We start from the raw sequence: 27,662 nt of genomic DNA on the forward strand, positions 1-27,662 counted from the left end.
GGGGGGGGGGGGGGGGGGGGAGAAGCTCTTCCGACGCGCGGGAGGAGAGATCCAAATTTTACGCTATAATCTTATAACGTGTACATATGACGACGCATCTCTCTTCTTCCCTCTCCCGTTTCCGCGCATCTTCCGTAAAACAGCGCGATCTAATAAAACGGAAATATCTAATAAAGTTACCGGCTCTCCCCGCGCATTTCTTCTTCTTCCTTTCCGACGACGGGAAAAAGAAAATTTTGCCGTGATAAAATTCCCTCCGTATTTCTCGCCGGGGAAATCCGCGGATAAAGTGTGTGGAACGAACGCTCGCACCGGCGCACACGCGTTCATTGCGATCTCTCGTTTATGTTGCGTGTTGGTGTTGGTGCAAGGGGCAGGAGATACCGATATACATATGGTACGAGTCGTATCCGACCCACAGTGGCGAGGGATACGAAGGTCGTGTCTCGAGGGTGAGCCCGAATTCACCGTACGGCGGGGCCAGCCTCAATCTGACGAACATCCGCGAGAGCGATCAAGGATGGTACAAGTGCAAGGTCGTCTTCCTCAACAGGTCGCCCAACAGTCACAAGAACGGTACCTGGTTTCACCTAGACGTCCACGGTAAGTAGCCCGGAAACTTCACCGGTATTTGCCATCCGTGCGCCGGACGCAAATGCGATTTGCGACGGCGCGACTCGTCGAGGCTTCGGAATTAATAAAGCGGATTGTTGCGAGTTTATGTCAGACTGTTTCGTAAGGTTTTCAAACGGTAATAATAATTTCGTTCTCTCACCGATTTTGCCGCAGATTTAGACTGTTTCAATCGACATCCTGTTACAACCTGACTATTCTTCCCGTTGCATAATTTTTGCCGCGAAATAAAAGATGCTTGAAAGTTCATACATATGTAAAATTGTATATTAGTAGTACAAGTTATGTTTCTTATTACGAGAACTTAACCGAAGCTTATGTGCAGCTTGTATGAGAGGTGAAGCCGCGTTATTTCCGGCTGTGGATAGCCTCATTAATATCACTTGGGACTTAACGAGATTTTACGACTTCGACTAATGTAGTTTTATGACACTTGCGGGAAGTTAACTGTGTGAGTTAAGGCCGTATTTGAACAGTCCCGTGTAATTTCTAGAAATTTGCAAATTTTCGCAAGTTCATCGGGAAAAGTGTGTGCGCGCGCGCGCGCGTAGAATTTAATTTCCGAGTAACATACATTGCTCGTGACTCACCGTTTTTGCAAAAATTGAAGATGCAAATATGCATTTCTTTTTTTTTTTTCGTGCGCTTCGCTTGCTGTCACGCAGACTTCGGTTATGCTTTCTCGAGCGTCAGAAATAAAAAAACTGAGAGAAAAAGATGTTCGTCGCTAAAATATAAAATTATAAAAGCTATTTTCGGCGCCAAATACATCTTCTTGTTTTAATAAAAAAGTAATAGCAGCACAATATTCGTATGAGATTATTATCATTGACACTATGGTAGTATCACAAAAATGATTCTCCTGATTGGAGTTTCTTCATCGATGCCGACTACAGTTACCAAAATTACCAAAATTATCAAAACGCTTTTTTTCTCAGTGTATTTCTCAAATTTAGCCTCGTTGGCTGCGCTACAAAAAACCTGGCCTAATAAATGCACGAAACAGAATTAATCCGATGAGAAACGTGTCCGAGTCGGCGGGAGGGGGGGGGGGCACGTTTGCGTGTCTCCCTCAGACTCGTGCAATTCCGTCCTTCATTCGCGCTTGGTTAAACATCGGCGAATACAGCACGCGAAAATATTCCCCTTTCTGCCGTCGCGTTTCCCTTTTCATCTCGACCGGCGCTTTTCATCGTCGACGTGACTTCCTATCAGGAAAAGGAAAGCATGCGAATCATAAAGGACGCTTCGAAAAGACGTCGTCGATTCTTCGACGCGCGACTCCTGCGCGAATTGTACATTCAGCAAACACACCACCGTGCAACCACGCCACTCCCCTCCCCGCGCGCGCCACCATTCTTTAGCTCCAAGTTCGTGCGGGAAGAAGTTATGTTTCTTGCTTGTTCAGCGCGAGCGCGGTTCGAACGTCTTCTTCTTCTTCTTCGAGAGTTCGTCGTCGCCGTCGTCGACATCGTCGTGCCCTTCGCGCCGCCTCGGCGAAATCTCCCGAGAAAATTCGTCCCTGCTTACGGCGAGTAAAATGGAAAGGAGAATCGCAAAAAGATCGTGTTACCGGACGGGAAATGGGATGGAGCGGCGAAAAAAAGAAGGGGAGGGGGCGAGGAAAGCGATAGAAGAAAGAGGGAAACTTATTGCCGCATTTTGCTCGGGCTATAAACGACGGGCGAAGGGCCGAAGGGAAGAGAAATATTTAGATAGCTCAGGGAGGATGTCCCGTTGTCCTCCTTTTTTCCTCGTCACACCTCATCCACCCCGTCCCTTCCCCTTCTCCCTTCCGCTCCACCAGGCCGCTACGCTCATTCCCAATTTCTCCCTCATTCTCCGAGCCCTCGGTCACACTCAACAACAACGACGAGGACGACGATGACGGTGACAGCGGTGACAACGACGACGACGTCGGCGACGACGACGACGACGACGATAGACCCGCAAAACGACGTGAAAGGGGAAAATACTTGGAGCTCCAGAAAGCGTTTAAGGTTCCTTTATACTTTGTAGTCGGCTCCATTCGGTCGCTTGCACGCGTTAGAGACACAAACCGCGTCTCGCTTCTTCGCGTCGCCGTCGATCTTTTCCCACCGTCAACTTCTTCGTCCTCTTCTTCCTCGCATTTTCGCTTTTGTTCGCTTCCGGAGCGTCACTCGCGAAATTAAAATTCCTCGGACGAGCGGCGATCGCGAGCGGACGTCGCGCGACGAGGCAATATCTCAGCGACGGGTAGAACAAGAGCGGTATCTCCCGAATACCGAAAATTCGCGCCGAAGGAAGAGAGAAAGAGGGAGAGAAAAACAAACTCTCGCCGCACACGAAGCCCCCGTCCGGGAAATATTCAATCGAAGCTTTCCCCGCGATTTTTTTTCGCGATATTCCAGATTTCCGCTGGATGCGTTCTCGCATACGCGCGTCGATTAAAATTTCTCCAACGGAATAATTCCCGCTCGCGCGGGAGAGAGGAACGCACGGCTCTTCGGCGACGGGTAAAATCCGTCGGGGGAGCGACGGTTTTCTTAACTACCGCGACGTAGAATTTGCATTATTTCAATCACTCGTTTCACCGCACCTTCCTCGCTCCCCCTCGCTCGCTCCCTTTCGCTCTTTCAGTCGGCCGTGCGGAATCGCCGACCTCCTTCCGGTACGGCACGCTACGTGTCGTCTTAGGGCAAAAGAACGAACGGCTCTTTACATCGCCTGTCCGGTCACGACGGGCGGCGAAGAACCATTGTGATTTCTTCGGGGTGAAAAGGGGTGGGCGCTCTCGGGATGAACGACGATAAAAACGCGACGGAAGTTCTCTCGGGGAACCGACGTTTTCTAAACGTCCACGCTCGCGCTTCGCAGCCGTTTGATTCTTCGCTCCCAACGACGTTTTCTCGCGACAATTTTCTGTCGCCGATGTGCTAAGCGCGCGTCTCTCCATCTTCGGCCGCGCGAGAGGAGAGAAATTTCATCCCCCGGCTCGCGCGCTGTAAAACAACGCGCTGAGGCGCGCCACCGGCTCGGAAAAATGACCTGAGACGAAGTGCGCGAAAGGGGTAATCCCGAGTTCGCAAATACGAGTCACGCACGCTCGATTAAGGAGGTTCGTTCACTGAGATCGCATTTTCCAGTGGCGCATTCAGGGGGCCTTTCACAAATTAACTACTTATCAGGCAAAATTACGTTTCTATACATTGATTTCGCCGCCCGTATGATAAATGTTAATTTGAAACGAAGCTGAGATAAATATTTATTCGCAGTATTACAAATAATATAAAAATATTATTATTTTCTATTTTTCTTATTTATGTGTCAGTTGATCTAATACAGACGCATAGGTAATAGAAAGGGATATATAAATGTTTAAATATGTGTATATATATATATGTATATGTATTATTATAAATTATATAAGCTTTCCACTACTGTGTTTTCAAAACAAAACGGTCAGTAAGTCCGATACTTGTCTATATTAGTCTTTAATATTACGAGACATCATCGATCTTCTCCCCCCCCCCCTCAACCGGAGTTCTTGTAAAGTTAAGATCGCGGATTCAACGCGGCACGATACAGTCACGGATATCGTATCTAATCGCCAACCAATCGCATCCATTGTTCGCAGCGCCACCCAGATTCAGCATAACGCCGGATGATATGATATACGTGAATCTGGGCGATGCGATAATACTGAACTGCCAGGCTGAGGGTACACCGTCGCCGGAGATCCTTTGGTACAAGGACGCGAATCCCGTCGAGCCGTCGTCGACCATCGGTATATTCAACGACGGCACCGAGCTCAGGATCTCGACGATCAAGAACGAGGACATCGGCGATTACACCTGCATCGCCAGGAACGGAGAGGGCCAGATCAGTCACACCGCGCGCGTCATCATCGCGGGTGAGCGGCGACTTTCATTAGAATGTCAAGGGAATGTCCCGACGTCGCGGACCGTCGTAATTTCATCGGGAGTTCAGCAATATATTATCCACCCGGTCGGTCGGCCCGCCCGCTCGCTACGGAAGGGACGACCGCCCGTTCAATAGGCGAGCGGCGCGCGATCGCCGAACGTGAGATATGAAACTTTTTTAATATAAATTTCAACGTCATTTGGAAACATTCGCGAGCACCGGCGAAGCCGATAGGTAGAAGGGAGGGGGGGGGNGAAAGAGAGAGGAGTAGATTTCACGTGGATGCATATCCGAGGTTATAAGAATCGCGCTTTTCTCTCTGAATCTTATTATGATGTAACTAATGAACCCACGCGATTTCGATATCGATACACTTTCATAACTCTCTGTATAATTATCGTCTAATTTTCCTGGTAAGCCAATCTCGATAAAATCCTACACGACTGTACGGTCAGTCGGAAAAAGATTGCAGTTTTTGCTTTTTTATGAATTTCGGGACGCATCCTGTGCCCAACAGGAGAATTTGTTTCTTCAGTAATTCTCAGGAAATACATTTTTCTACTGGATACGAGATGCGTTGCAAACTTCATCGGGAAAAAAGTATTGCGACTTTTTTGTGACTGACCATACACACTGCATCGTGTACGGTCAGCGTCATGTGTGCCATTGCAATTAAGGTTACGCCGAGAGAAAAAATATGTAAAAAAATAGTTACTCGCTGGGTACTAATAACATATTTACTTAAATGTAATCTTCTTTTTAAATGAAATAAACAATTGCTTTTGTGAAAAGCTGCGAATTCAAGAAATTGTATATTTTCGCTCTTATTTGAGAAAAGTTTTTCCTTAATACAGCAACATTTATATATTAATACAAGTAAATATATTATTAATACCCACCAAGAAAACTATTCTCTTATTTCTAAGATATTTTCCCTCTCAGTGCATTTATACGATTTTCGATCATACGCGTTTAAAGTTGAAAATTGCACGAGTAATCCTAAGTTACAACGGTGAAAGGCAATGAGAGAAATTACAATTATTTTCAACCCCAGCCGTGCTCTTTTTATGACTTTAACTACAAAAATAATAGCAGCGTTCCTGATTCTCCTGACGATAGTTTCTTTCACTATGATGATTGTATTTACAAATATTTACATTTCCCTCTCGGCACGACCGCGGTGTGTACTCTCTGCGGTACGGTGAGTCTCTACGCGTTCGTTTCTCCCGAAGAAAGGGACAAACCACCTCGCAAAATTTCCGGCATACGGATTTTGTTAAAAGCGAGCGGGTACGAACGACGTCAGTTTCTGACGGTCTCCCGTGCCGCAGCAAATAATATAACCACTTTTCCGGTTGGCCTCGGTTAATATCTCGCCCGGGGGGAACGTTAGCGTGCGCTGTTAAGTATTACTGTCTGACAGGAACGCATTACCGACACTGCAATGCGGCCGACTAATCCACTTCGTCCGCGGCGTGACACGCGGCTGCGACGAAAACCGTCGCTAACACAGCTTTCGTTTCAGAGCGCGTTAAACCCGAACGGATGATGCCGCGCGACGATAGGGATAATTAAGGCGCTGTCCATTTAGCGACGTTTACCCCGCTCTCCCGAGGCTGACGTGGAAAATTCGCCGGCTCGGTTTCGGCTTGATCCCGACAAGTGTCTTGATCGATCGCACCTGTCTATTTTACCGTCGCGCGTATCGGAAAGAAAAAATGGAAAAAGGGGAGGGTGTCCGCAAATATATGCCATTGTAGATATACTGACTCAGCTTGTCCCTGCAATTAAATGCCTGTTTCACATAGTTAAGGAAGAGAGAGAGAGAGAGAGAGAGAGAGAGAGAGAGAGAGAGAGAGAGAGCGAGCTGGATACATAATTAAAATATAATTAAGGAATATTTCATAAAAGTTCCGCCTTTTACCCGGTGAACGGGAAAAGAGCAAAAGTCTCGAGAGAGAGAACGCCGGTATAACGCGAGTAAACTAATTAAAGAAGAAAATACTTTGTACCCGCGCCCTCTTCCTCCGCCGACCCTCTCCCGCAAGGTCCGCCTCGCGAAGCTAATAAGAAGACGCGTCTTTCTAGCCCTCTTTCGCCGAACATAAACGTAAAGTCGGCTGATTAGTTCCCCGACAATGAGAGAGAGAGAGAGAGAGGAACTTCTCGCGCGCACCTTTTTTTCGAAACTAATTTAATATGAGAGAGTCGCGCGCGATAGTGAGCACGCTTTAATACACTTCCGAAAATTGCCTCGGCATGCCCGCGCGATTAATTATCCGCGATCAGCACCCAGAAGAGAATAACGCAAAATACGGCTGCCTGCCAGCCCGATAATTAATAAACAGCAAACTACCGTGGTAATTATCGAACGCGCGTCGTTATCAGAAACAGATATCCCTTGGTAATCAGCGATCGGCCGCGAACACCGGTAATGCAATTCCAATAACCTGGATGCCAGAAAATATCTTAAAGCGCGGGCGCGGTTAACTCGGCCGGTTTTGTTGTTTATCGATCCGTGAGTAAGCTGTCCCCCCCCCCCTCTCTCACTCTCTGTGCCTTACTCCCTTTCTGATTTTGCCCGCTGCGCAATCGGAAACGAATTCTCACGGGCAGGTAAGCCCGGTCCGTCGCGCCTTTGCGATACGTTCGATAAATTCGGCGCCGCCCCGGACGGAGGAGTTTCAAACGGGATAACAAACGGTCCTTTTACGAGAGCGAGATTCGCAAAAGTTCCCGGCGAGTTTCGCGAGTTTCGGCGTGGCTCCGCGCGGCAACCGAGAAATATCATCGTCGGTGCGTGCTGTGAGTTTAACGGTCGCTCTTAATTCCGAAGTAAGATCGCCGGAGCGATCGTAAAGCTGACCGATACGGCGCGCGTAATTCGAAACAAACAACGCGCGTTCGTGACCCGCCCCCCCCCCCCNNCCGCTCGTCGTCGCTCGCTCGCGTGCGCGTAACCGTTTTAACGAACGCGGAGTTAAGGTCTCCCAGCTTTTAATAAGCTAATGCGCGTGAGCGCGTGATGGAATAATTAAAGGTTTACGCGTGCGTCTTATTATCTCTAGTTTAATTAACTCGGGGTTCCCCCCCCTCGGTTCGCCTTTCTTGCGCCTTCGCGAGTCCCCAACACGCACACCTGTTCTTAATACCCGTTATGAAGGGAGCGTTCCCCGAGCTGATTCGTCATTCGGCCGAGAAGAACGCGCGATTATCTCTCGAAACTCGCGGAACTCGTCGAACATCGTTTACTCGCAATGTCGTCCGCAGTGGGCTTTCCGCGGGGGGAAACACCCGATACTCCTCGCGTGCGCGTTTTTGCATTGCGTGCGATTAAAAGTGCCGCGGTAATGAACTCGTTTACAAATTTCCGCTTTTTCGCACGATCTCGCCGCGCTTTCTCTCCGCGATTTCGCCGGATAATTTGCTGCTTTTCCAATAATACGTACCGAAACAAGAGAGCCGGAGAAAGAGAGAGAGAGAGAGAGAGAGAAAGAGATTGCACGCGATATCGCGCGCACGAACAGGTGTGCTGCACCATTTCTAAGCCGTCGTCTCGGGAGCGCGGCTCGGAAAAAGATAAGGGAAGTCGCAATCTCGCCCACGTCATATAACCGTTTTAGCGTCCATTTCCTTCGGAACGGAAACGTTTTCTCGTGATCGAGGACGCGGCATGCCGATGCATCCATAAAGCGCAGGGACGCACGGCGGCGCTCTCTCTCTCTCTCTTCGCGCCGAACCGTAGCATCTCTCCCTCTCTGTCTCTCCTCTCTTTTCCCGGCTGCCCCGTAAATTTTACGAGCCGATACATTTACTCATATCGATACCCTGGGCGCGATAAAACTCGCGTTAGGCAAAGTGGTTACAGCGGGATTCCGGCAGCCTCGCTCGTTCCGCCGACCAATTAAGGCTATTCTCGTGGAGGGTTCCGGCGGGGGAAAGAAGGGGGGTTAAAAGGCGATTTGTCTTGTTTTTCCGGAGCCAACAGCCACTTTCCGCCGCCACCCTTCCTCCTCCCCCAGTCCGCCTTCTTGTTCCATTTCGCTTTCGCGTTCCCCTTTTTCCCCTTTATCGTCGCAGGCGTTTCGCTTCTGCCTCCACAACCACTGCAAATTTGTAAGCCGCGGCGGCGGCGAGCCACGACCTGGACATCCGTCTTCATCATCGTATTGTCTTACCGTCTTTCTCTCTCTCTCTCTCTCTCTCTCTCTCTTTCTCTTTCTCGCCTCTTGTTTTCACGCCCGTTCACGGGCGGCCCAGAGATGGTTATTTAATGGATTGAGAAATATATAGCGGGAATGTCGTCCGCCGACATTGCGCGGGATCGTAAAATTTCGAGCGAGTACGCAGCGGGCGAAATTGGATGAGCGCAGCCGGTGATCATTACTGCCGTTATCGCGTGAAGCGCTCGATTAACGGACACCTCGCGCCGTTTTTACGCATCCACCGTCCTTTTCCACTTACCAAACTTACTTTACCGTTGACCCGAGGGAAAATGTAAGCGCGAAATGCGTAAAGTCTCCGCGTGTACGTAAAGTTGTGATATTTACGGAGCGGGATTGCCCACCGACCGTTTTTATCTTTCGCGTCGTGAGAAATACTAAGACGTGTGTACTTATTAGCGCACGGTACGTTATAATGGTTCATTCTGACGCGCGCGACGCGCTAAAAGGTGCGAGACGAAGCGTTTAAAGAGCCGGGAGGAAGGGAGCTGGAGAGAGTGAACACACCGTCGGGAATAATTCGATTTTTACGCCCGTGTCTTGATACCCGCGCTTTTAGCGCTCCGAACGTACAGCTGATTCTCTTGACAACGAGTCGTAAACAACAGATGATCAGCGTTGACCGATAAACAACGGGTTCGAGAGATTCTCTCTGGGGCGGTCGAGTCGCCGTGACGTGCGCGTGTCGGTCTTTCGAAAGAGAGAGAAAGCTTGAGTCCGCGAGTTACGCGTGCTTTCTTGTAAATAGCAAATATAAAGTTGAAGTTGTTTCCCCACTTAACGTTGACACGTTTGATTTCCCCGCGCGAGCGTAACGTTTTGGGGGCTCGTCCGGGATAAAAACGTCCGGAATCTGTGAGACGGAGCCGTCGGGAAACGATCATCCGAGATCCGCGCGACGGAAAACTAGAGATACGTGGCCGCGTGTGAAAAGTGAAGTGTGAGAATTAAGTGGAATGGTAACCGGTGCATTCTCCGGTGAAGACACGGAGTCGAGCGGCGGCGTTGGCGTCGAATGAGGGAGGAGCAGGCGCGCTTACGCGGGGAGTTTACCGAGGTGCTCCAGCGTTGCGAGGAGGGACGCCAGCAACGACGAGAAGTCCAGCTAAGTTCCTCCAATAATAGTTTTTGCTGAGCCTTGTACTTGGTATTTGTTTTAGTCGTGAGGACTTTAATCTTAAGGAATTTACTGCGGTGTTTTGTTTCTCCATTTTAGCTGTTCTTGATGAAATGTCTGGAGTTTTGCTGGAACGTCTGAAGACATGGTGTACATCTGGAATTGAATCTTGAGAAGGCCGCCTTACCCACGGTTTTTCACCGTGGTTTTCCCGTGGGGCATTGGGCGAATGCCGAGGCGGGGACTTGGGTTGTTTTCGCAAGAAAACGTTGGGTCCACGGATGATACCCCCCCCCCCCTTGTCCGAAGATCAAGGGAGAAAAGGGCACAAGAGAGTCCGAACATCTGGTACTATCCCTCATTGATTAAGGAGGAACATAAAGAAAGAAATTGAGACGTGGGGGATTCTTATTGACGCAGTACGGTAACATGGACAGGAGTCCATGGTAGTACAGGAAGCGTCGTGGTCCCAGGAAGCGTTTTGGAGATGGATCCTATGTCGACGCCGTACGTTAGCATGGGCTGGAGTCCGTGTTCGTAGTACGGGAAGCGTCGAGGATCTTGGAAGCTGTGTTTCAATTGTCGGGACGACAATTTTAAAAAAGAGGGGCAGTGTCTTGATGCCCGCGCTTTTAGCGCTCTGAACGTACAGCTGATTCTCTTGACAACGAGTCGTAAAGAACAGATGATCAGCGTTGACCGATAAACAACGGGTTCGAGAGATTCTCTCTGGGGCGGTCGAGTCGCCGTGACGTGCGCGCGTCGGTCTTTCGAAAGAGAGAGAGCTCGAATCTACGAGTTACGCGTGTTTTCTTGTAAATAGCAAATATATAGTTGAAGTTCTTTCCCACTTAACGTTGTCTTGTTTTATTTCCCCGCGCGAGCGTAACACTATTTCCAGAATTTAGCTGCATCTCGGGTTGCCCCGTTCGCCGAATTACCCCCTTCGCGACTACCACGCGTATTTACACCGTGGAGCGTGATGCGGCGCGACGCGCCGCGCTGTCACGGGTGTGTACTTGGCACAAGAGTCCGCGCGACGTTCTGAATTTCATCGCCCCGGTTTGTCAAGATTTTCGTCCGGCCGGCGGGCGGTCGGAATTTGTCATCGTGACACTTTCCGCATCGAGAATGACGGCGGGTATAAACGCGACAGCGGCGTTGTGTGGCTCCTCGCGGCTTGATAATCACTTTATGAAAGCGTTTCTCTCTCTTTCTCTCTCTCTCTCTCTCTCTTGTGGGCTAAAAGGAATTATCTCATGTTGAACGCCTAAAACTCATAATTTTTGGTACAGCCAGACATGGCGGCGGCATCGATTATGGGTCTTTGGGGGGCATAGTAGTCGACGGCGAGAATATTGATTTCTCGGCTAGCGTTAAGTATTTGGTGTTATTATTACCAACACTCTTGCCTGGGGCATGTAACCAACGTAGTAAACAAAACATACAAGACTCTTCACCAGCTGAAGCTGCACAGATGTTTACTGCCTGTCGAACTCAGGCGGAGATTAATATCTCTTATTATATATTATCTTATTATATAATATAGTATCTCTTATTTACCCTCATGTGGACTATTGCTGTGCTGCTCTAACCGACATGACCATGGAAAATTCGGCGCGTCTGGATAGAGCAATAAACCCTTGTATTAGGTTCCTTTTTTGGCGTGAGCAGATTTGAGCACATAACATCCTATTGTAATAAGCTAGGTTGGCTCCGGACGGCTTCTCGGAGGCGATACTTTGTAGGCTGTCTAATATACAATGTTATACAAAATCAACGTCCTGCTTATATCTTTGGACTGCTATCGTTCCGATCCGTTATATCTAGCAGATGTACTAGAGCTTCTGGTAATTTGCCGTCTGTCCCGCAATGTCGCACCGAACACTTTAATCGGTTTTTTTATAACCACAGCAACTTTACCATGGAACTCACTGCCTGCCGAGATTCGTTCCGCACGCTCACGTGAGTCTTTCAGGAGGTCACTGTACTCATATCTTTTAGGGCAGCGTATAGACTGATACACTGCCTTATGCGGAGTAATAGGTAACATTGTCAACAAATGTTTTTTGACACCATGAAAGGTCGTGTTTCTCACGTCACGTTTTTTTTTTTTTTTTGAAGCTATTGTATTTTGTTCCTTATTATGCTCTTTTGCGAATTTTCAATATTGCGTATTTTTCTAGCCATACTAGGAAAGCTTTTTGATTATTTCTTGTTTACTGGTTGTTTTCGTTATTAATATGTAGCCTTTTACGGATTTCGAATTATGTAACTACCAATAATTATGTATTGCTGCGTATATAGCGCTTGAGGGGATATGTACCAGAGCGCTAAATAAATGATGCTTTCTCTCTCTCTCTCCCTCTCTCTTCCTCGGCCGCTTCAAAGCTCTTGAATATTTCCGCGAGTACGACGATAAAACACAATGGAACATCGGGACGGCGCTCGTCTGAGGACTGCACGCGCGTAAGTATCGACCACCACCGCGCCCGTTCATCGGTGGGAAATTGCCGGCGCGAGTTGGTAAAAACAACACGTCGTTAACGATCGTGCGCGCGCGCGTAATGCGCGCCGCGCGTGCAACTTTACGGCGGCCGCTCGAGAGAGCACACGCACACACACACACACATCCCTCACGCGCGCCGCGCTGTCGCGTGTTTCCACAGGGCGGACTACTCGGCATTCCATTGGCCTCATTCTCGCCGGGAACTTTGAGAACTTGCCTGCTCACCCCCTCCGCGGAACATCTCCTCCTTCTGAGAGCTTTTGTGCTCGTGACGTAACATATATCATCGTCGGCGCGGATAATTAAAATGTATTCCGTTGATCGCGCGCGCGCGTGCACGACGGCGAGAAGCAAGCGTAGTTCGCGAGATCACAGAGAAATGTACAGAGAAAAAGGTTCCCTTTGGATTTAGCATTTCTATTTGTTTGGCTAAAATTGGTTTCATAGAAACAACATATGCGAGATATTATTCGTTTGGATGAAAATTTTATCGTCTCATTCGGGAAAACTCTGTTATTTAATAGACAGAACGCTCGGAACAATATCGAAATAAAATATGATTCGGTCACGACGAATATGTAAAATGAAACAAATCATTTCTTTATTAGAAAATTATCTTCCGTTTCGAACAAATTTTTTTTACCTAAGATAAATATACATACTCGTGGAAAATCGTCTAAAAATCGTACTTATCAATGGAAACATTAGTTTCTTCGGAGCATGCCAATGAAATTTGACGAAATTTGTTTGGATGCGATGAAATTGATGAAATTTGAAGGAATCCTCTTCTCGGTGTACACATCGATGTTAACGAGTACGTCATTCAATCGGATCTCGTCACTACTTATGTACTACGAGAAAAATAGCAGAAAAGGACCCGCATATACGCATGGATGGAGCGAGTTGATACGTGAACGCGAGAGAATCCGACACCATCGGGGCGTAATGCACGTCCAGGTTTGATTGGTATCGCGCAAAACCCTCCTCCGCGCGTGCTCGGATTTAGGATACGGCGAACGGACTACCGAGCGAGCGAGCGCGGAAGATTGCGAGGAAATACGCTCTTCCCTTTCCCCCCTCCCCCCCTCCCTGCCCCGCCTTTCCTCCTTTTTTACGGGCAACAAGTTCTCATTCCCGCGAGCTTCGTGCGTTTATCAAGATCGTAGATTCAAATTTATTCGCGCCGCGACGTCGCGCCGACTGCAGCTCGCATTGCCGCGCGCATTGCGGCGCATCTTCGGGGGTAGGTGTAATATATTCAGACATCGGGCCGAGCTTAGTATATCGTTGCCCTGCTTTCCACGCTGGATCCGCGATACGCGATATTTCTCGCGCGACGCGACGTCGTCGGGGCTCTCTTGATTGGCGCGTTTGCCACCATTTTGCCCGGTGGTCGGCCGTGTTACACTCGAGATCGAAACTCCTCCTCGGACAGCCTCCTCTTTCTGTCACCGTACCTCTGTCACTTGTCGCTTCGCCGAAAAGCCATTTGCCGCTGCCTCGAGTTTCATCGTGGTATCGTATATCTGTTGATATACTCAGCGGGGCCAACAAATACCGCAATAATCTACCAAATGTTTAATTGCTCAAACGACTGTCGATACATTTGCAGGGTCGGAACGCCGGCCGGCGTGTTCGTTTGCGTATGTATAAATTTGCACGTTGTTTGCGCGACACCTAAACTCTGTTTACCGCGCCGACGAACAATTCTCGAATTCGCGATATATACATCGATTTGGAATATCACGCTCGAAATTAAAATGCAAGAGCGCAGAGGTTGAAGGCGCGCGCGCGACTGAGTTTGTTGGCCGAATCACGGAGCGGAACATGTCGCGCGGGAGACAGAAAAATAAATGTTTCTCTCGCACGGAACGTCAACGTGCGCGCCGCACACTTGCATGCGATACGATGAAAATTAAAGAGGTACCGCCAGCGCGAATTCCGCACAGCCGGGACTCGCCGTCGCTTCGAACGTGAAACCGTGAAAAATCATCGTGCGACAATCGCAATCTCCACGGTATACCCCACGGCGTGACCCGAGTATCGAATTTTTGCCTCTTCGTTAATTCCGCGAATTCCAAACAAGGAAAATGATCGTGAAGATCCCCGATGATGACCAGTAAGAGTATAAAAGAGAATAAAATTGTCCGAGAAACAGAATGACGTACGTACCGGATTTATATTCCAGGTTTTCAACACGGTAGACAATTTTGCGTTTAATTTAACGCACTTCATACGCCCCAAACGGCCGGCACAAACTTTGTGTTAATTTAATTTTGTGTCAAATATAAATTTAATTTTGTGTCAAATGTCGAAAGATAATGTAAATATTATGGTCGAAAATGTGCAAATTGATATTCACAATACGTTGATCGGCACTGAAGTATAGAAATGTGTTGTTTTAACACTCACACATGTTGAATGTCGACTTAATACAAAAAAGAAATATGCATATATATATATATATTTATTGAAATAATACAATAGATTAAATTAACACATAGATATGTTAAATATTTAACGCAAAAGCATATTTAACAAGGACCGATTTACCAACCCAAGTACCAAATGTTTTTTCCTGCGAACGCACATGTGAGATATTGTAGCCACGTACCACGTCGAACCGATTCTTATTTTGCGAGTAATATTATTTTATTTTTCATTAACCGTTCCTCTACGTAAATTGATAGAAAACTTAGCGTTGCGGAAAATACTTAGCCAGGAGCAAATTCTCCCTGCAAGTTGCATTGTTCTTCAAGTTCGATGGAATCTGCGGGGTCTATGCGGAAGCGAAATTTCGGCCCGGGGTCGTCGACAATCTCGGAGGCTTTCGTCGCGAAATCCGGTGTCTCGCTAACTCCCCGACAATTCCTCACGCATACGCTCGATCCCGTCGCGAACCAAACCACCTTCGCGACGAAAAATGCGGAAAAGAAGGGTAATCCCGAGGAATGACGATAGATCGGATTGTAGGAAATGCCGCGGAATCACGCGAAACGGAAGAGAGAGAGAGAGAGAGGGAGGGAGCGAGAGCTTCATCTATTGTGCGACGAAGAATCGATCTTCCGTTATAATACGTCAAGATATTCGTTTCCGAAGCTTCCGACAAGGGCAAAGCTGCAAGTTTTGAAATTCTTCGGGCGTGAATACGCGACTACGACCACGATAGGCGTGGACGACGACGTTGGATATCGAAGAAGATATGATGCACCCTGTTGAACGGTAGACGCAGAAGCAGAAGTCGCGGAAGCGAAAGGCAAATTCGAGACTGGCCGCACTCTCGACCGAGAACGGTACCTTTGCCCATCTGTCATGGCTCTTCACCGACGAGCAGCGTGAGCGAGAGATGTTATCGAGAATCGATGGAGATGCTGCGAGCATTCTGTTTCCCTTCCTACCCTACCGGCCATCCTGTCGTCCTATACGATAGCGAGTTGGATACACCCGACCCGAACTGTCGTTCTGTCCGAGCTATCGGCTATTTTTGACACTTCCGCCGGTGACAGCCAGGCGACCGATATCAGCGGTGAATCGCCGTCGCGCGGATTCTGGACACACAATAATGCAATAGATACTACTACTACGAGACTAACATCGGTCGCGTTAGATTCGTCGGTCATGATGATCGATATTTCGCCGTTCTGGCGTTTCTCCAATCCCCGAGCCCGGTGCTGGTGGAGGGGATGAAAAAAAGTAAAGGGTAACGGCGAGAGAGACAGAAATGATATTATTGATCCACAGGTGGAGCCGTTATTATGGTGCCGCCGACGAATCAAACGAAGCTGGAAGGCGAGAAGGTGCAGTTCTCCTGCGAGGCGAAGGCCCTACCGGGTAACGTGACGGTGCGCTGGTTTCGCGAGGGTGCCCCTGTCACGGAGGTCTCGGCCCTGGACACCAGGGTGTCCATCAAGATGGACGGCAGCCTGGTCATCAACCCCGTCAGCGCCGATGACTCCGGTCAATACCTGTGCGAAGTCACGAACGGCATCGGCGATCCTCAAAGTGCCAGCGCTTATCTGAACGTCGAATGTAAGATGTGCTCGAGGGGAGAGATTATCACTGGAGAATCCACAGGTTGAATTGACATTTTCCAAAGAGTTCCCCTCGGTGTGTCCCCACAGGGAAAGGGAAATTGGAAGAAACAAATTCGATCAGTGGGCTTTCTTTTTCCTTTTTCTTAATAGAGCCCGCGCGAGTGCTAATCCAGAGGATTAACATTCCCCGACACGCGTGTGATCTCGCGGTGTTTCAGACCCGGCGAAGGTCACGTTCACCCCCACCATCCAGTACCTGCCGTTCCGTCTGGCTGGTGTGGTCCAGTGTTACATAAAAGCCAACCCACCCCTGCAATACGTGACCTGGACCAAGGACAAGCGCCTACTCGAGCCTTATCAGACGAAGGACATCGTTATCATGAACAACGGCTCCCTGCTCTTTACACGGGTCAATGAGAATCACCAAGGCAGATATACCTGCACGCCTTATAACGCCCAGGGCACGCAGGGCAGTTCGGGTCCGATGGAGGTCCTCGTGCGAAATCCGCCTGTTTTCACCCTCGAGCCAGAAACAATGTATACGCGGAAGGTGGGCGAGACGGTCGAGATGCACTGCGACGCACAGGAGGCCGAGGGAACGCAGAAACCGACGATACAATGGCATCGGGTAAAGTCATCGGCCGGATATCCGCTCCGAAATTCATTCCTCCAACGAAGCTCTCTCACTGTCACACCATCGTCCGCTCTCATTTCATTTTTAAACGTCGTTTTTTTCTTAATTATCTGAATTTTTAATTGCGCGAGGAAGTGTGCCTTTCTTGTTATTTCATTGGCAAAACTGCCCTTCCCTGATCCTTTACGGACACAGAGAAAATTACGTTTTTTTTCCCTGAAAGTATTTATTGTTAGAAGAAAAGCACAAAAACTGACTTAGGTATGGCAAATCAACATATACCACCCATGTTGATATGTAATAATTCACATATGACAATATGTAATAATTTTTAGAAAGACAATTTTGATATAGAAATGTTGGCCGCTTTGCACATAGATTTTAATTCTACACTTTCACCAGTGTTTTAGAGCCGAAATACAAAATGGGTATGTTGATCTTTGCTCTTCCTTTATTATTCATTTTTATTATTACTATTATCATTATCATCATCTTTATCGCGCATATACAAAATGATTTTACCGTAGTTTAATTAGAAATGCAATTAAGATAGTCGTCAAAATTAACGCGAAAGCCCGAAAGACCGTCGGACAACAACGGTTAACAAGCTTTCAGGCTTTCGTGTCACTCGAGCTGTAGCTTCCGGATTGTACTTTCCGTATTATGCTTTATTGAGCTTTGTCTCGCGTGCGTGGCATTTTATAAAACGTTCCCAAAACCACCCCAGAGAGAGGGACCCATCCAACGCAATCGCGCGAAGACCTTCGGCGGCAATTTAACCATAGAGGGCCTTCGGCGCACGGATTTCGGACTGTATCACTGCGTCGCCTCCAACGAAGTCGCCACCATCTCGTCCTCGACGCAGCTGATCGTCGAAGGCACGCAACCCCATGCACCTTACAACGTGACAGGCACTGCCACGCAATTCTCGGTAACGCTAAACTGGTTACCAGGCTATTCCGGCGGTCCTGATTACAAGCAAGATTATACTATCTGGTGGGTACACGGGATAGGTTAATAGGTATTATCATTTAAGGTTCGTCCATCGACGCGAAGGATAATCGCCTTGGCCGGATAACGATTGAAATCGGGCCTCCCTCTCGTCGAAATAATTTTATCGGAAGCAGAATTTGCCCGATTCCTTCGCAAACCGGCTGATCATTATTTCTTATTTCGCCAAATTCGCTTGTTCGAATAAACTCAGACGTATCAGAGGGATGACGATTAGAGTCCCGAAACCTTTAAGGCTCCGTGAACGTGACTGGAATTTTAATCGAGGAAAGGGGAAAATATAAATAAAGGGCAAAAATTTACCCTCGCACAAAACCAATTGGCACACTTATGCTAAAAAGCAACCTTCGCGAATTTTCAGTAAATTTCTTTAATACTCATCCTCCCAGCCTCTTTCTTTCCGCGAGCACCATTTTTCTGTGCACATTTAGCATACATAATCCAAGGCAATTTTCCGGTGTTGTTGACCGCAACTAGGTTTTTACAATGTGCTAAAAGACCTTTCACTGGTGCTCATTGTGTGTACGGTTGGGCCAAGGTTGGGTCACGTCCGGTGGCGAAATTGCAGCAATTTTCATTGCATTCATTTTTATAATTTCATCGCTAATACCTCGTCATTAGCTTCTAATTACAGAATATGTACTGTAACTTTTTGATAGAATGTAGAGTGTAATATATCAATTACATTTCTTTATGTTTATGATTTAATTGTTTCTCCTTGTCAAAATTTGAGGGAAGGGATTCAAGTGCTCCCCCCCCCTCCCCCCGCGTACGTTCATGCCCGACTTTGTGAGATTTTTTATACAGTCACGTTCTGTTTTTCGTGCTGCGCCTCTCCCCGCAGGCACAGGGAATCAGGAACTTCGGATTGGAAGACAATCCCCGTGACTCCGTCGGGCAGCACAACGGTGACGATCAACAGACTCACGCCTAGCACGCTCTACGAGTTCCAGGTAATCGGGAAGAACGCTCTGGGCGAGGGATTGCTGAGCAAAGTCATCACAGTCAGGACCCTCGGTAACGGAAACTACATTATATATCCTAATAATGAAATTTTCGGGGCCGTTAAAATTCTCTCGGTAAATTTGCGCGTGACCGGTAGAAGACAGATCTAATGAGCGGCTGTTTTCTAGCGGAACCACCCATTGATTAACCTCACGACTGATCGTAATTACTGATCGAGCGTATCCGTATTTAGAAATTTGCCATGAATAATCCAGTCTGTATCTTATTGCCACGAATCCAACTAATTTGGCGGCTGTTTACGATTAGCGGCGCTCTGTTTACCGACTAACAAACTAATCTTCGTGCAAGCCGAGATAATCTGTACTGAACTAATCTGTGCCAACTGTCCTTTCGCTAACCATCTCTATCGCTGCGCTCTCACAAGACGTTGCCCTGACTCAGTCGGCGACCCCCTCCTCGAGTGCTGGTCAAGCCGCAGCTACGGATCAAAGTGGTAAGGGTCGAATGAATTAGACAGCACCGTGTCGCGATAACGTGAGTCGCATACCGGAATCGTGTAAAAAAAGAAAACGACGAAGAAACTCGACGGAAGAGAAACAGTTTGAAAATGCAACGCGTCGCGCACGAAGAGTCTCGTCATCGTCACCTACTTTGAATTTAAACGCGCGAGATGGAGAAAACAAATTTGCTGGGCCAACAAATTGTTTGTTAACATAGTGACAACAACAAAATTCATTGGAACAGCGGGAAGATTTATTAAGAATAATAATCGCTATTCGCTGGATATATGGATAGCAAAATAATTCGGTTGTGCTAATTAGATTTTATTGCTGTCGCAACGACGTGCCTACAACAGCAAAATTATTTTTCCCGTATGACAAATTTTTCTGCTGTCATTATATTAACAAACGATTTGTTGTTCTACAGTCCCCGGCCATGTTATTAGATGCACTTTGATTTTTTAATAAAAGACAGATTAGGAGGAGAAGAAAAGCTACTGATTTTACGTTTACTCGATTGGAGTAATTTTCAGTGTCGAACAGCGCTTTTGCCTCTGCAACCTTCTGAGATGTCAAATCACCTGCTTCACCCATCATTTTTGCAAACAATATTAATAACTTTCACACCAGAATTAATTTTTCCGTTAGTAAGCGAGGGATTTGAAGTTTCAAGTCGCAAATAAGCAAAAATAAAGCCAAATTTCAATTGACACATACTCAAAACGCGTCTCACGTCGCACGTTCTCGTTGTTATCGACAATGCGACCAGCGCGGGTTCATATTTGTTCAAGGTCATTATAACAGCCAAGTGAAATGACGTCGTAAAATAGACCTTTCATAGAACAATGGTTCCTTAACATAATTCGATCGATAAGTGAGCCGTATTGTAAAGCCGGTGCTCGGAAGTCGACGAATTGTAAAAAGTTAAGGTGCGTCTGACAATATGGCCGGGGACTGTGACAAAACTTGTTTTCTCCGAGACGTTAAGACCTACGGTCGCTGCTTCAAATCCGTTAACCAGCGAAACATGATTGGCTCTGAGTACCGCGGGATATCCGCGAATAGTCGCGCGAATACTCGTGAACTGAGAACGGCGTCTCGCGATTACTCGCCGAAGGGAAATTCGCGCGCGGGAAATATCATTTCCTCTCTCTCTCTCTCTCTCTCTCTCGTCTGTCGCGCGACCGTCTGCGATCCTCTCTCATCGGAGAGTATCGATCCGCGAGCCGAAAAGTCACGCGACTTCCTCCTCCGGTTAAGACCCCGTAGAAGCTGAGAAAGTGGGATGGGTGGGCAGCAGCGGCGGCAGAAAGGGTGAGAAGGATGCAACAAGATAAGGAAAGGGGAGAATGCGGATACGGAATGAGGCGCGCGGAGGAAACGCGGAGAAAAATAGACGGAGAAGGAACGGAGACTTCCGCGGCGACTTATCGTATCGGAAAACCCATCGAGCCGTTCATTCTGCTTCCGCTTTTATTTCCTTCCCTCGAATCCACCGGTTCATTGCCTTCCATTTGTACACACCGTACCCCGAGCATCCCCGATACCGGCGTCTAGGGATTTCTATCTGGTTACCCTTCAAGCGTTTCTCCCGTGTCTCTCTCTATCCCCCCCCCCCCCCNTCGTCCTACTCCTTCTTTTTTCTTCTCTGTCTCTCTCTTTCGCTGTACCGCTTTTTTGGCTTCTTACGCTTCTACCCCACGCATATGCCCGCATCGTCATCGATTTCGCTCGTTAAACCCGCGTCGACAAAGGGGCCGGCTTCAACAACGCTGGTTAACCGCGGTTAACTAAATTTTCCTTCTCTCCATACCGCCGTTCACGTGCGAGAGCGTACTGAAGCACTCGAGCGACAACGGCTTTCGCGGCGGGGAATCCTTTGAGGAGGTAACTTCCGAAAGTCGATTCATCGTCAAGCGAAACTTCCTTCATGAATATTTTATTCGTAAACGTTTCACGTATTTTTCGCGCGATTCTCGTCTCTCAGCCTCGGAGTTTGCAGTCCCGTCTACTTTCGGACGTTCGATGTTAACCACGGAATAAGCATTTATTTATCCATTACCCGCGGAGTGAAATTTCTCAAATTATCCTCCTCGAAAAGTCCGCAAAATTCTAAAGCGAGCCCGCTACCGACACGTTCGTTCGAGAATTAATCATCGATCTCCAACTTTGAATGACCCTGTATCACGCGAGCCGCGGCCAGAAGGAGGTCTGGAAAGAGGTATCTAGGCTGCGGTTAGAGTTAATTGACATTGATGAAACCGACCCCAACGCGATTAGTACAGCTTAACGGTGTGCTCGCTTGAATTTCAGCCGTGAGAATCTAAAGATCTACCCGCACGATACTCACACACTTTGTAGACTTGCAATGTAGACACACGTCGCAGTGTCTTCGACGCCCCGTGAGAAAGAGAGACAACTGGCTCCGATTAATCTCACCTCTGTCCTCATTCTCATCGACTTTCCTTTGATTTTCATTTCTTTTCTCGTATTCTTTTCTTTTTTTTTTCGTTTCAGACATCCTTGATTATAGCACTCTCATATTACCGACCGATTCCACGGGAAACCCCATGTTTCCAACCATCATACGGCCGAAAGGTACACGTTCTTTTTGTCTCTTACATCGTCAAATTTACGTTACACACACACGCGCACATACACATACAGGAAAAAGATGTCCCGCGCGAACGTTATTTCTCAACGCGCTGCGTCGCCGACGTTACGAAACGACCGTCGCGTTCCGCGGACGCTCGAAAGCATCGGCACTTTCATACCGCCCACACATCTCTCTCTCTCTCTCTCTCCCTTTTATCTCCGCTGCGTGCATTTAGCGTGTAATACTCCGCGGTATATTAACATTCACACCGTGTGCGATTGCGCTTATCTTATCGCGCGTCTCGTTGCGAATTCTTCGCGCCGCGCGAAAATGGACGGTAGAGCTCGAAAAGCCGCGCACAGCACCTCCCACAGCCTCTCTCTTTCTCTCTCGCGTTTCGCGCGCCGCAAGATTAATCGCCATTACGTGCTATAGTGGACACGAAAACGAGTGTCGTGGGATCTGACAGGACAATGAGAACGAATACGCGCGCGTGCAATTCGCGCTTGCAGTATTCGGCGGGTACAACGACGCGGGAGAGCGATACGGGAAGAAAATAAAAACGAAATCCTCTTAGCTCCGGCGTACCGGCGTAGCGGCGGGCATTCCGCGAGGGAAAGCAGGAAATAACGTCATACATTTTGCACATAGCAGACGGTTCCGAACACTACTCTTCGCTCCGAGAGAGAAAGAGAGAGAGAGAGAGAGAGAACGCGCGGAGGGCCAAGGAAGAAGTTGCAGTCGCGCCGATTTTTCCCCACGTTTGCCGCCGGTCCTCGATCATATTCGAATCGTCACACGCGAGAAAGACGGGGTTAGGAAGAGGAAGCGCGTCGGTGACCGGATAAAAATAAAATTTCGACGAGAGATGCTGCGCTTCGACGACGTGTGCACGATGATTTCGGTGCGGTGGGAGGGGGAGGCGCTCTTTACACGTCACACACGCGTTGCCCGCCCGCGTATTTTCCCGACGGTATTAATATCGATCCATTTTATGGCGCATTGCCGGTATTTTTATAAATATAATCCCCGGCCGCGCCGGCACGTATTCCTCCGCGGGAGAATAACGCGGGCGTTACGCGCAAAAAATAATAATGAAATCCTCTTTATCGCCGGGCAGAGGCGAGAAAAAGCGTCCGGTAATGGGCGGTCCGCGGGACGGGGCGAAGGAGGGAAAGAGGATAACTTCATATATTTTATCAGGCGAATTCTCGAAACAATGCAAAACGTTAATATCGCAATCTCGCGGCCAAACCAAGCCAGCTATCTCTCACATGCGCGCATCCGAATTACGCGACAGTGTGGGGGAGGACTGCCGGGAGAAAGAGAGGAAGAGAGAGACAGAGAGAATGAAAGAGAGAGAGAGAGAGAGAGAGAGAGAAAGAAAAAGAAGAATTTCGTTCAACTGTCCAAAAATTGCTACGACAAAAACAGCGACGATGGGTTTTTGGGCGACGGTCGCTTCGCTTCTCCTTCGCTGAGCTCGTCGACGCGTCCGAATTGTGCACGATTCACACACGTCCCGCGAGAAATCTCCCTCTTTCCTTTGATCCCGAAAGCGATCTTGCCCCGGCGGCTTCATGCGGCGCCGATCAATTTGAATAGCGCTAAGAATCGCTCGGAACACGTCAACGCGACGGTAAATCCCCCCCTTCCCCCCGCGGATTTTGACGAGCTCGCCGGCGTCTCCAATACGGAAACGTGAAAGAGCAACGCGTCCACACGCGCGTGGCCGCGCGTAAACCATCTGATCGAAGAAGAAATTTACCGGTCCGTCCGTTTGCGTGTAATCAACGGAGCAAACAATCGTAATATAGTTTTTACGCTCTCCCGACTTCGATTCCGCAACAACGAGGCAATTTCCGTCAATTTCGTAAATTCCGCCGAGATATTTCCCGAGAATGCGGCCATTAAATGGATAGGAGCCGGGGAAACGGGAATGTTTGCTTTGTCGGAATAAACCAGCAGCGCCAGAGATCGGGCGAGTCGTAATATGACGGAAAGCAAAATACGTCGAATCGAACATTCGCACCTACCCGTGCGAGTTAACGGCCATGCCTGTCGGACATGGCCGTTTTCTTCCTTGTTTTTCTTTTCTTTCTTTCTTTCTTCTTTTTTTGTCTTGCCTCTCTCTTCCCTCTAGAAATCTCACGCATTTTGAATCGCGACGTCGCGTCGTTACCGAGAAGAAACAGCAGTTCGGAGGGGGCAGCTCGGACGTTAAATAAGGTTAACGCGCGCGTACGCCGGAAGCAATTAGGCCGTAACACATTATGTGTGTGTGTAATAAATGATGAAAGAAGCTGACCTCATGCCTAGCTAATCCAGTTAAGGAGTTACATCAATAGTCGTCTCATTTCCACCTACCGCCTTAGTCAGCGAGGGAGAAGATCGTGAGAAGAAAACACGTGGATTTAATGGCAAAACTCCGGAAGTTTCTCGTTCCCTTATTCGCGTTACATAATCATATAAATATAAACGCTCGTGACACTTCGTGAGTCGTTTCGCGCGACACATATCGATCATGATCCGTTTATCTTGTTATCACACATCGTTATATCGCGGGCGCACGCAAGTTGGTGAACAAAAAGAGAAAGAGAGGAGGAAAAGGGGAGCTCGAATTATAATATAAACTCGATGCGCGAATATTTAAAATAATTCATCCATCTCGAAAGCGTAGGATTATAATCCATCGTGCACCGGCGGCCGGGGGAGGGAGAGGAGGCGCGTTTGCATGAATGCGACGCGAAAGAATTTTTTTTCATAAGTGCATATCGCAGTCGTCGTCCCAGATACGCGATGATGAAAAAAATCAGACGATTACAACTCGATGACGCGATATAGCGCGATGGGGTTTGATAGATGTGAAAATGTCGCTGTGTGGTCGGAACGGCGCGCGTTAACGTTTCCATCAAAAAGTTTCCTACTGGCATTGCAACTCGGCGTGCGTTACCGGAATTATTTCGGAGTTACGACGGCGATATATTTATTCGCCGGCGCCAAAGAGATTTCTCCCACGTCGGCTTTTATTTATTTTTTTCTTTTCCTTTTGTTTTCACTTTGCGTGCACGATACAAGTCGCGCGCGCGCATATGAGAGGGAGAATTTTATCATTATCTCTCTCTCTCTCTCTCTCTCTCTCTCTCTCTCTCTCTCTCTCTCTCTGTGTGTGTGTGTGTGTGTGTGTGTGTGTGTGTGTGTGTGTGTGTGTGTAAAATAAAATGTAACGTACGTATATACGTGATGAAACAACGCTTACCGCTTTATCGACGGAAACTAACTCGTCAATCGCGCCGCGCGGTATAAAGCAGATTAAACAATGTGAAACTGCGTGAGACGTCGTCACGCGAGCGGGACGAAAAATAGAACGAGTATTCGCGTTACGTGTTACCATCACCACCACCGACGACGACGAACGCTACTGACCAGCGTGACCTTTTGCACCACCAGGACCAAAGCCAGGTACCCCGCGGAACCTCACGGTGACGGAGATCAGCAACGGTTTCCTGATAACCTGGCAACCTCCTTTGGAACGTAGTCATCTTATCCAATACTACACTATCAAGTACAAGACGGACGGACCTTGGAAAACGCTCAACAAGGGCCAAATACGACCCGAGGAGACCAGTTATTTAGGTGAGAGAGAGACACGCACCTCCCCATCGCGCCGCATCGGGAAGGAAATGCTGTTGTATCGATAGAATTGGTCGACAGCGCTGTAATTGGAGCGAATTTTCTTGATTCAATATTACTGAGATCAATACTCGAGTTATTAAAACAGTACACAGGATGGGGCAATAACGATTACTAATTTGAACATCGAAAAAAAAAAGAACTTTATTAGCTAGATAGAGACGGAAAAAATTTCGCAGAAGATGTTTGAAGCGATGACCATTGGTATCGAATGTCATTTCCGTCGGATAAATTTCTCCCCCACGTAATTTCGTGTCAAATTCAATACATTTTATATCCTCCAAACGGTCCACGCAAATTTTTGTGTTAATTTAACATAAGTTGAGTATGCTGAAAGTAATATGAATATCGTCAAAGTTTAACGCAAAATTAACACGTTAATCGACACCGAAATACAAAATGTACTATTTTAACTTGCACACGTTGAATATCGACTCAACACGAAATATATATATGAGATAACACGAGTGCAATATATTAAATTAACACACAGATGTGTGTCAAAAGTTGAACACAAAAATGTTAACAACGGCTCGATACCGACACAAGTACAAAATGTTTTTCAATGTGTACTTTTATATTTCGAAAATAAATAAAGGCGGTGACAGTTATTGTACAATGTATCAGTTCCAATAATATTGCCATCAAGAAGATTTACTCCTGGACGCTATTGATCGATTCTATTGCGCAGCATCTCTTCTTCTTACCTCGTGTGCCGTTCCCTCTTTAACCGTACGGCACGATTATCTTGCGTAAGAGTTCTCACTAGTTCCTACTAGCGTCGGACAGGGGTATCTCCACACCACCGAGTTCCACTTCTACTCACAGACCAATACTACTTATCCGATTTTTCCGGCGAGTCACAGCGACTTTCATGCGATTTCCCGTTTAACGTGAACGCCCACAGTGAAGAACCTGGTCGGTGGTAGGACCTACTATTTCCAAGTGTTCGCCAACTCGGCTACGAATTACGGCGCGAGCGACCAGGTGAAGTTCCCCGTGCCGGCTCGCGTTAAGCACAAAGCGATCACCGCGGGCGTCGTAGGCGGTATCCTCTTCTTCCTCGTCGCCATCATCCTCAGCATATGCGCGGTGAAGATCTGCAATAAGCGGAAGAGACGAAAACAGGAGAAAGGTATGGACGCCCCGTGGCGTTATCGTCGTATCGTATCACCGTTTTGCCCGCATCTCGCCTGCACCTGTGCTCCTGGTTGTGTCGTCTCTGCATTGACTCGCGTAAGAAAGGCTGTCGCGCCACGGCGAAGATAACGAGGACGTACGATCGGCGAGCGATCGCGCGTTCTCGTTCTCAGCACGTTCGTCCGTCCTGAGCGCGTGCGATTTCACGTGATCGTGTCGACTTATCCGATCGCACTGTAACGCACTCGCGAACTTTACGTTCTTTCGTGCAAACAGAATAATCAAATAAATGGCGAAGAAATGACCAGGTGGATTGGCAGTGTACAGTCGCCGTGTCATTTTTCACTGAAGATCGCAGTCAAGAATACGCCGTGTGTCTTGATTGGTCCGTTCTGGGCCCGCTTCTGTTACTCGACTGCAAAGACTCGCCGCAGCATTGGCCGATTTCGATTTAGCGCCCAGGACTGATCAAAGAGGCGGCTACGATCCGGTAACGCAGGAGCCGGGCATGCACCTGTGAACCTGAACACATTTGTAGTTAACATAGTTATGTAACATTGTAGAACTGCTTTCAGCGTATAACATGGTGGCCTGCCGGGTCACCGACGCCAGGAACGGCGCAGGGCAGGGGCCCCAGGGAACAGTGCCTTTGAAAAAGTGAGTGTCTACATCCCGAAACACCATTATACCCCCCCCCCCC

General features: G+C 48.0%; 1 protein-coding gene across 10 annotated transcripts in view; it reads left to right on the forward strand.

The window, feature by feature from the left end:
- Positions 1–27,662, forward strand: part of LOC106741126 (protein turtle-like) — a 123,857-nt gene that overhangs the window by 78,823 nt on the left and 17,372 nt on the right. For 4 of the 10 annotated variants that reach the window (XM_014612796.1, XM_014612800.1, XM_014612802.1 and 1 more), the window contains 10 exons: positions 372–603; positions 4,253–4,528; positions 16,130–16,417; positions 16,641–17,050; positions 17,784–18,052; positions 18,912–19,084; positions 22,051–22,131; positions 25,580–25,765; positions 26,730–26,957; positions 27,526–27,619. In XM_014612796.1, the coding sequence (XP_014468282.1) occupies positions 372–603; positions 4,253–4,528; positions 16,130–16,417; positions 16,641–17,050; positions 17,784–18,052; positions 18,912–19,084; positions 22,051–22,131; positions 25,580–25,765; positions 26,730–26,957; positions 27,526–27,619 (2,237 nt within the window). Of the gene's footprint in view, positions 1–371; positions 604–4,252; positions 4,529–16,129; positions 16,418–16,640; positions 17,051–17,783; positions 18,053–18,911; positions 19,085–19,457; positions 19,527–22,050; positions 22,132–25,579; positions 25,766–26,729; positions 26,958–27,525; positions 27,620–27,662 lie in introns of all 10 variants that reach the window. The other 6 variants (XM_014612806.1, XM_014612799.1, XM_014612801.1 and 3 more) reach the window with 4 other exon arrangements.

Source organism: Dinoponera quadriceps, unplaced genomic scaffold (assembly GCF_001313825.1).
Source record: "Dinoponera quadriceps isolate SergipeBrazil2010 unplaced genomic scaffold, ASM131382v1 scaffold555, whole genome shotgun sequence".
NCBI lineage: Eukaryota > Metazoa > Arthropoda > Insecta > Hymenoptera > Formicidae > Dinoponera > Dinoponera quadriceps.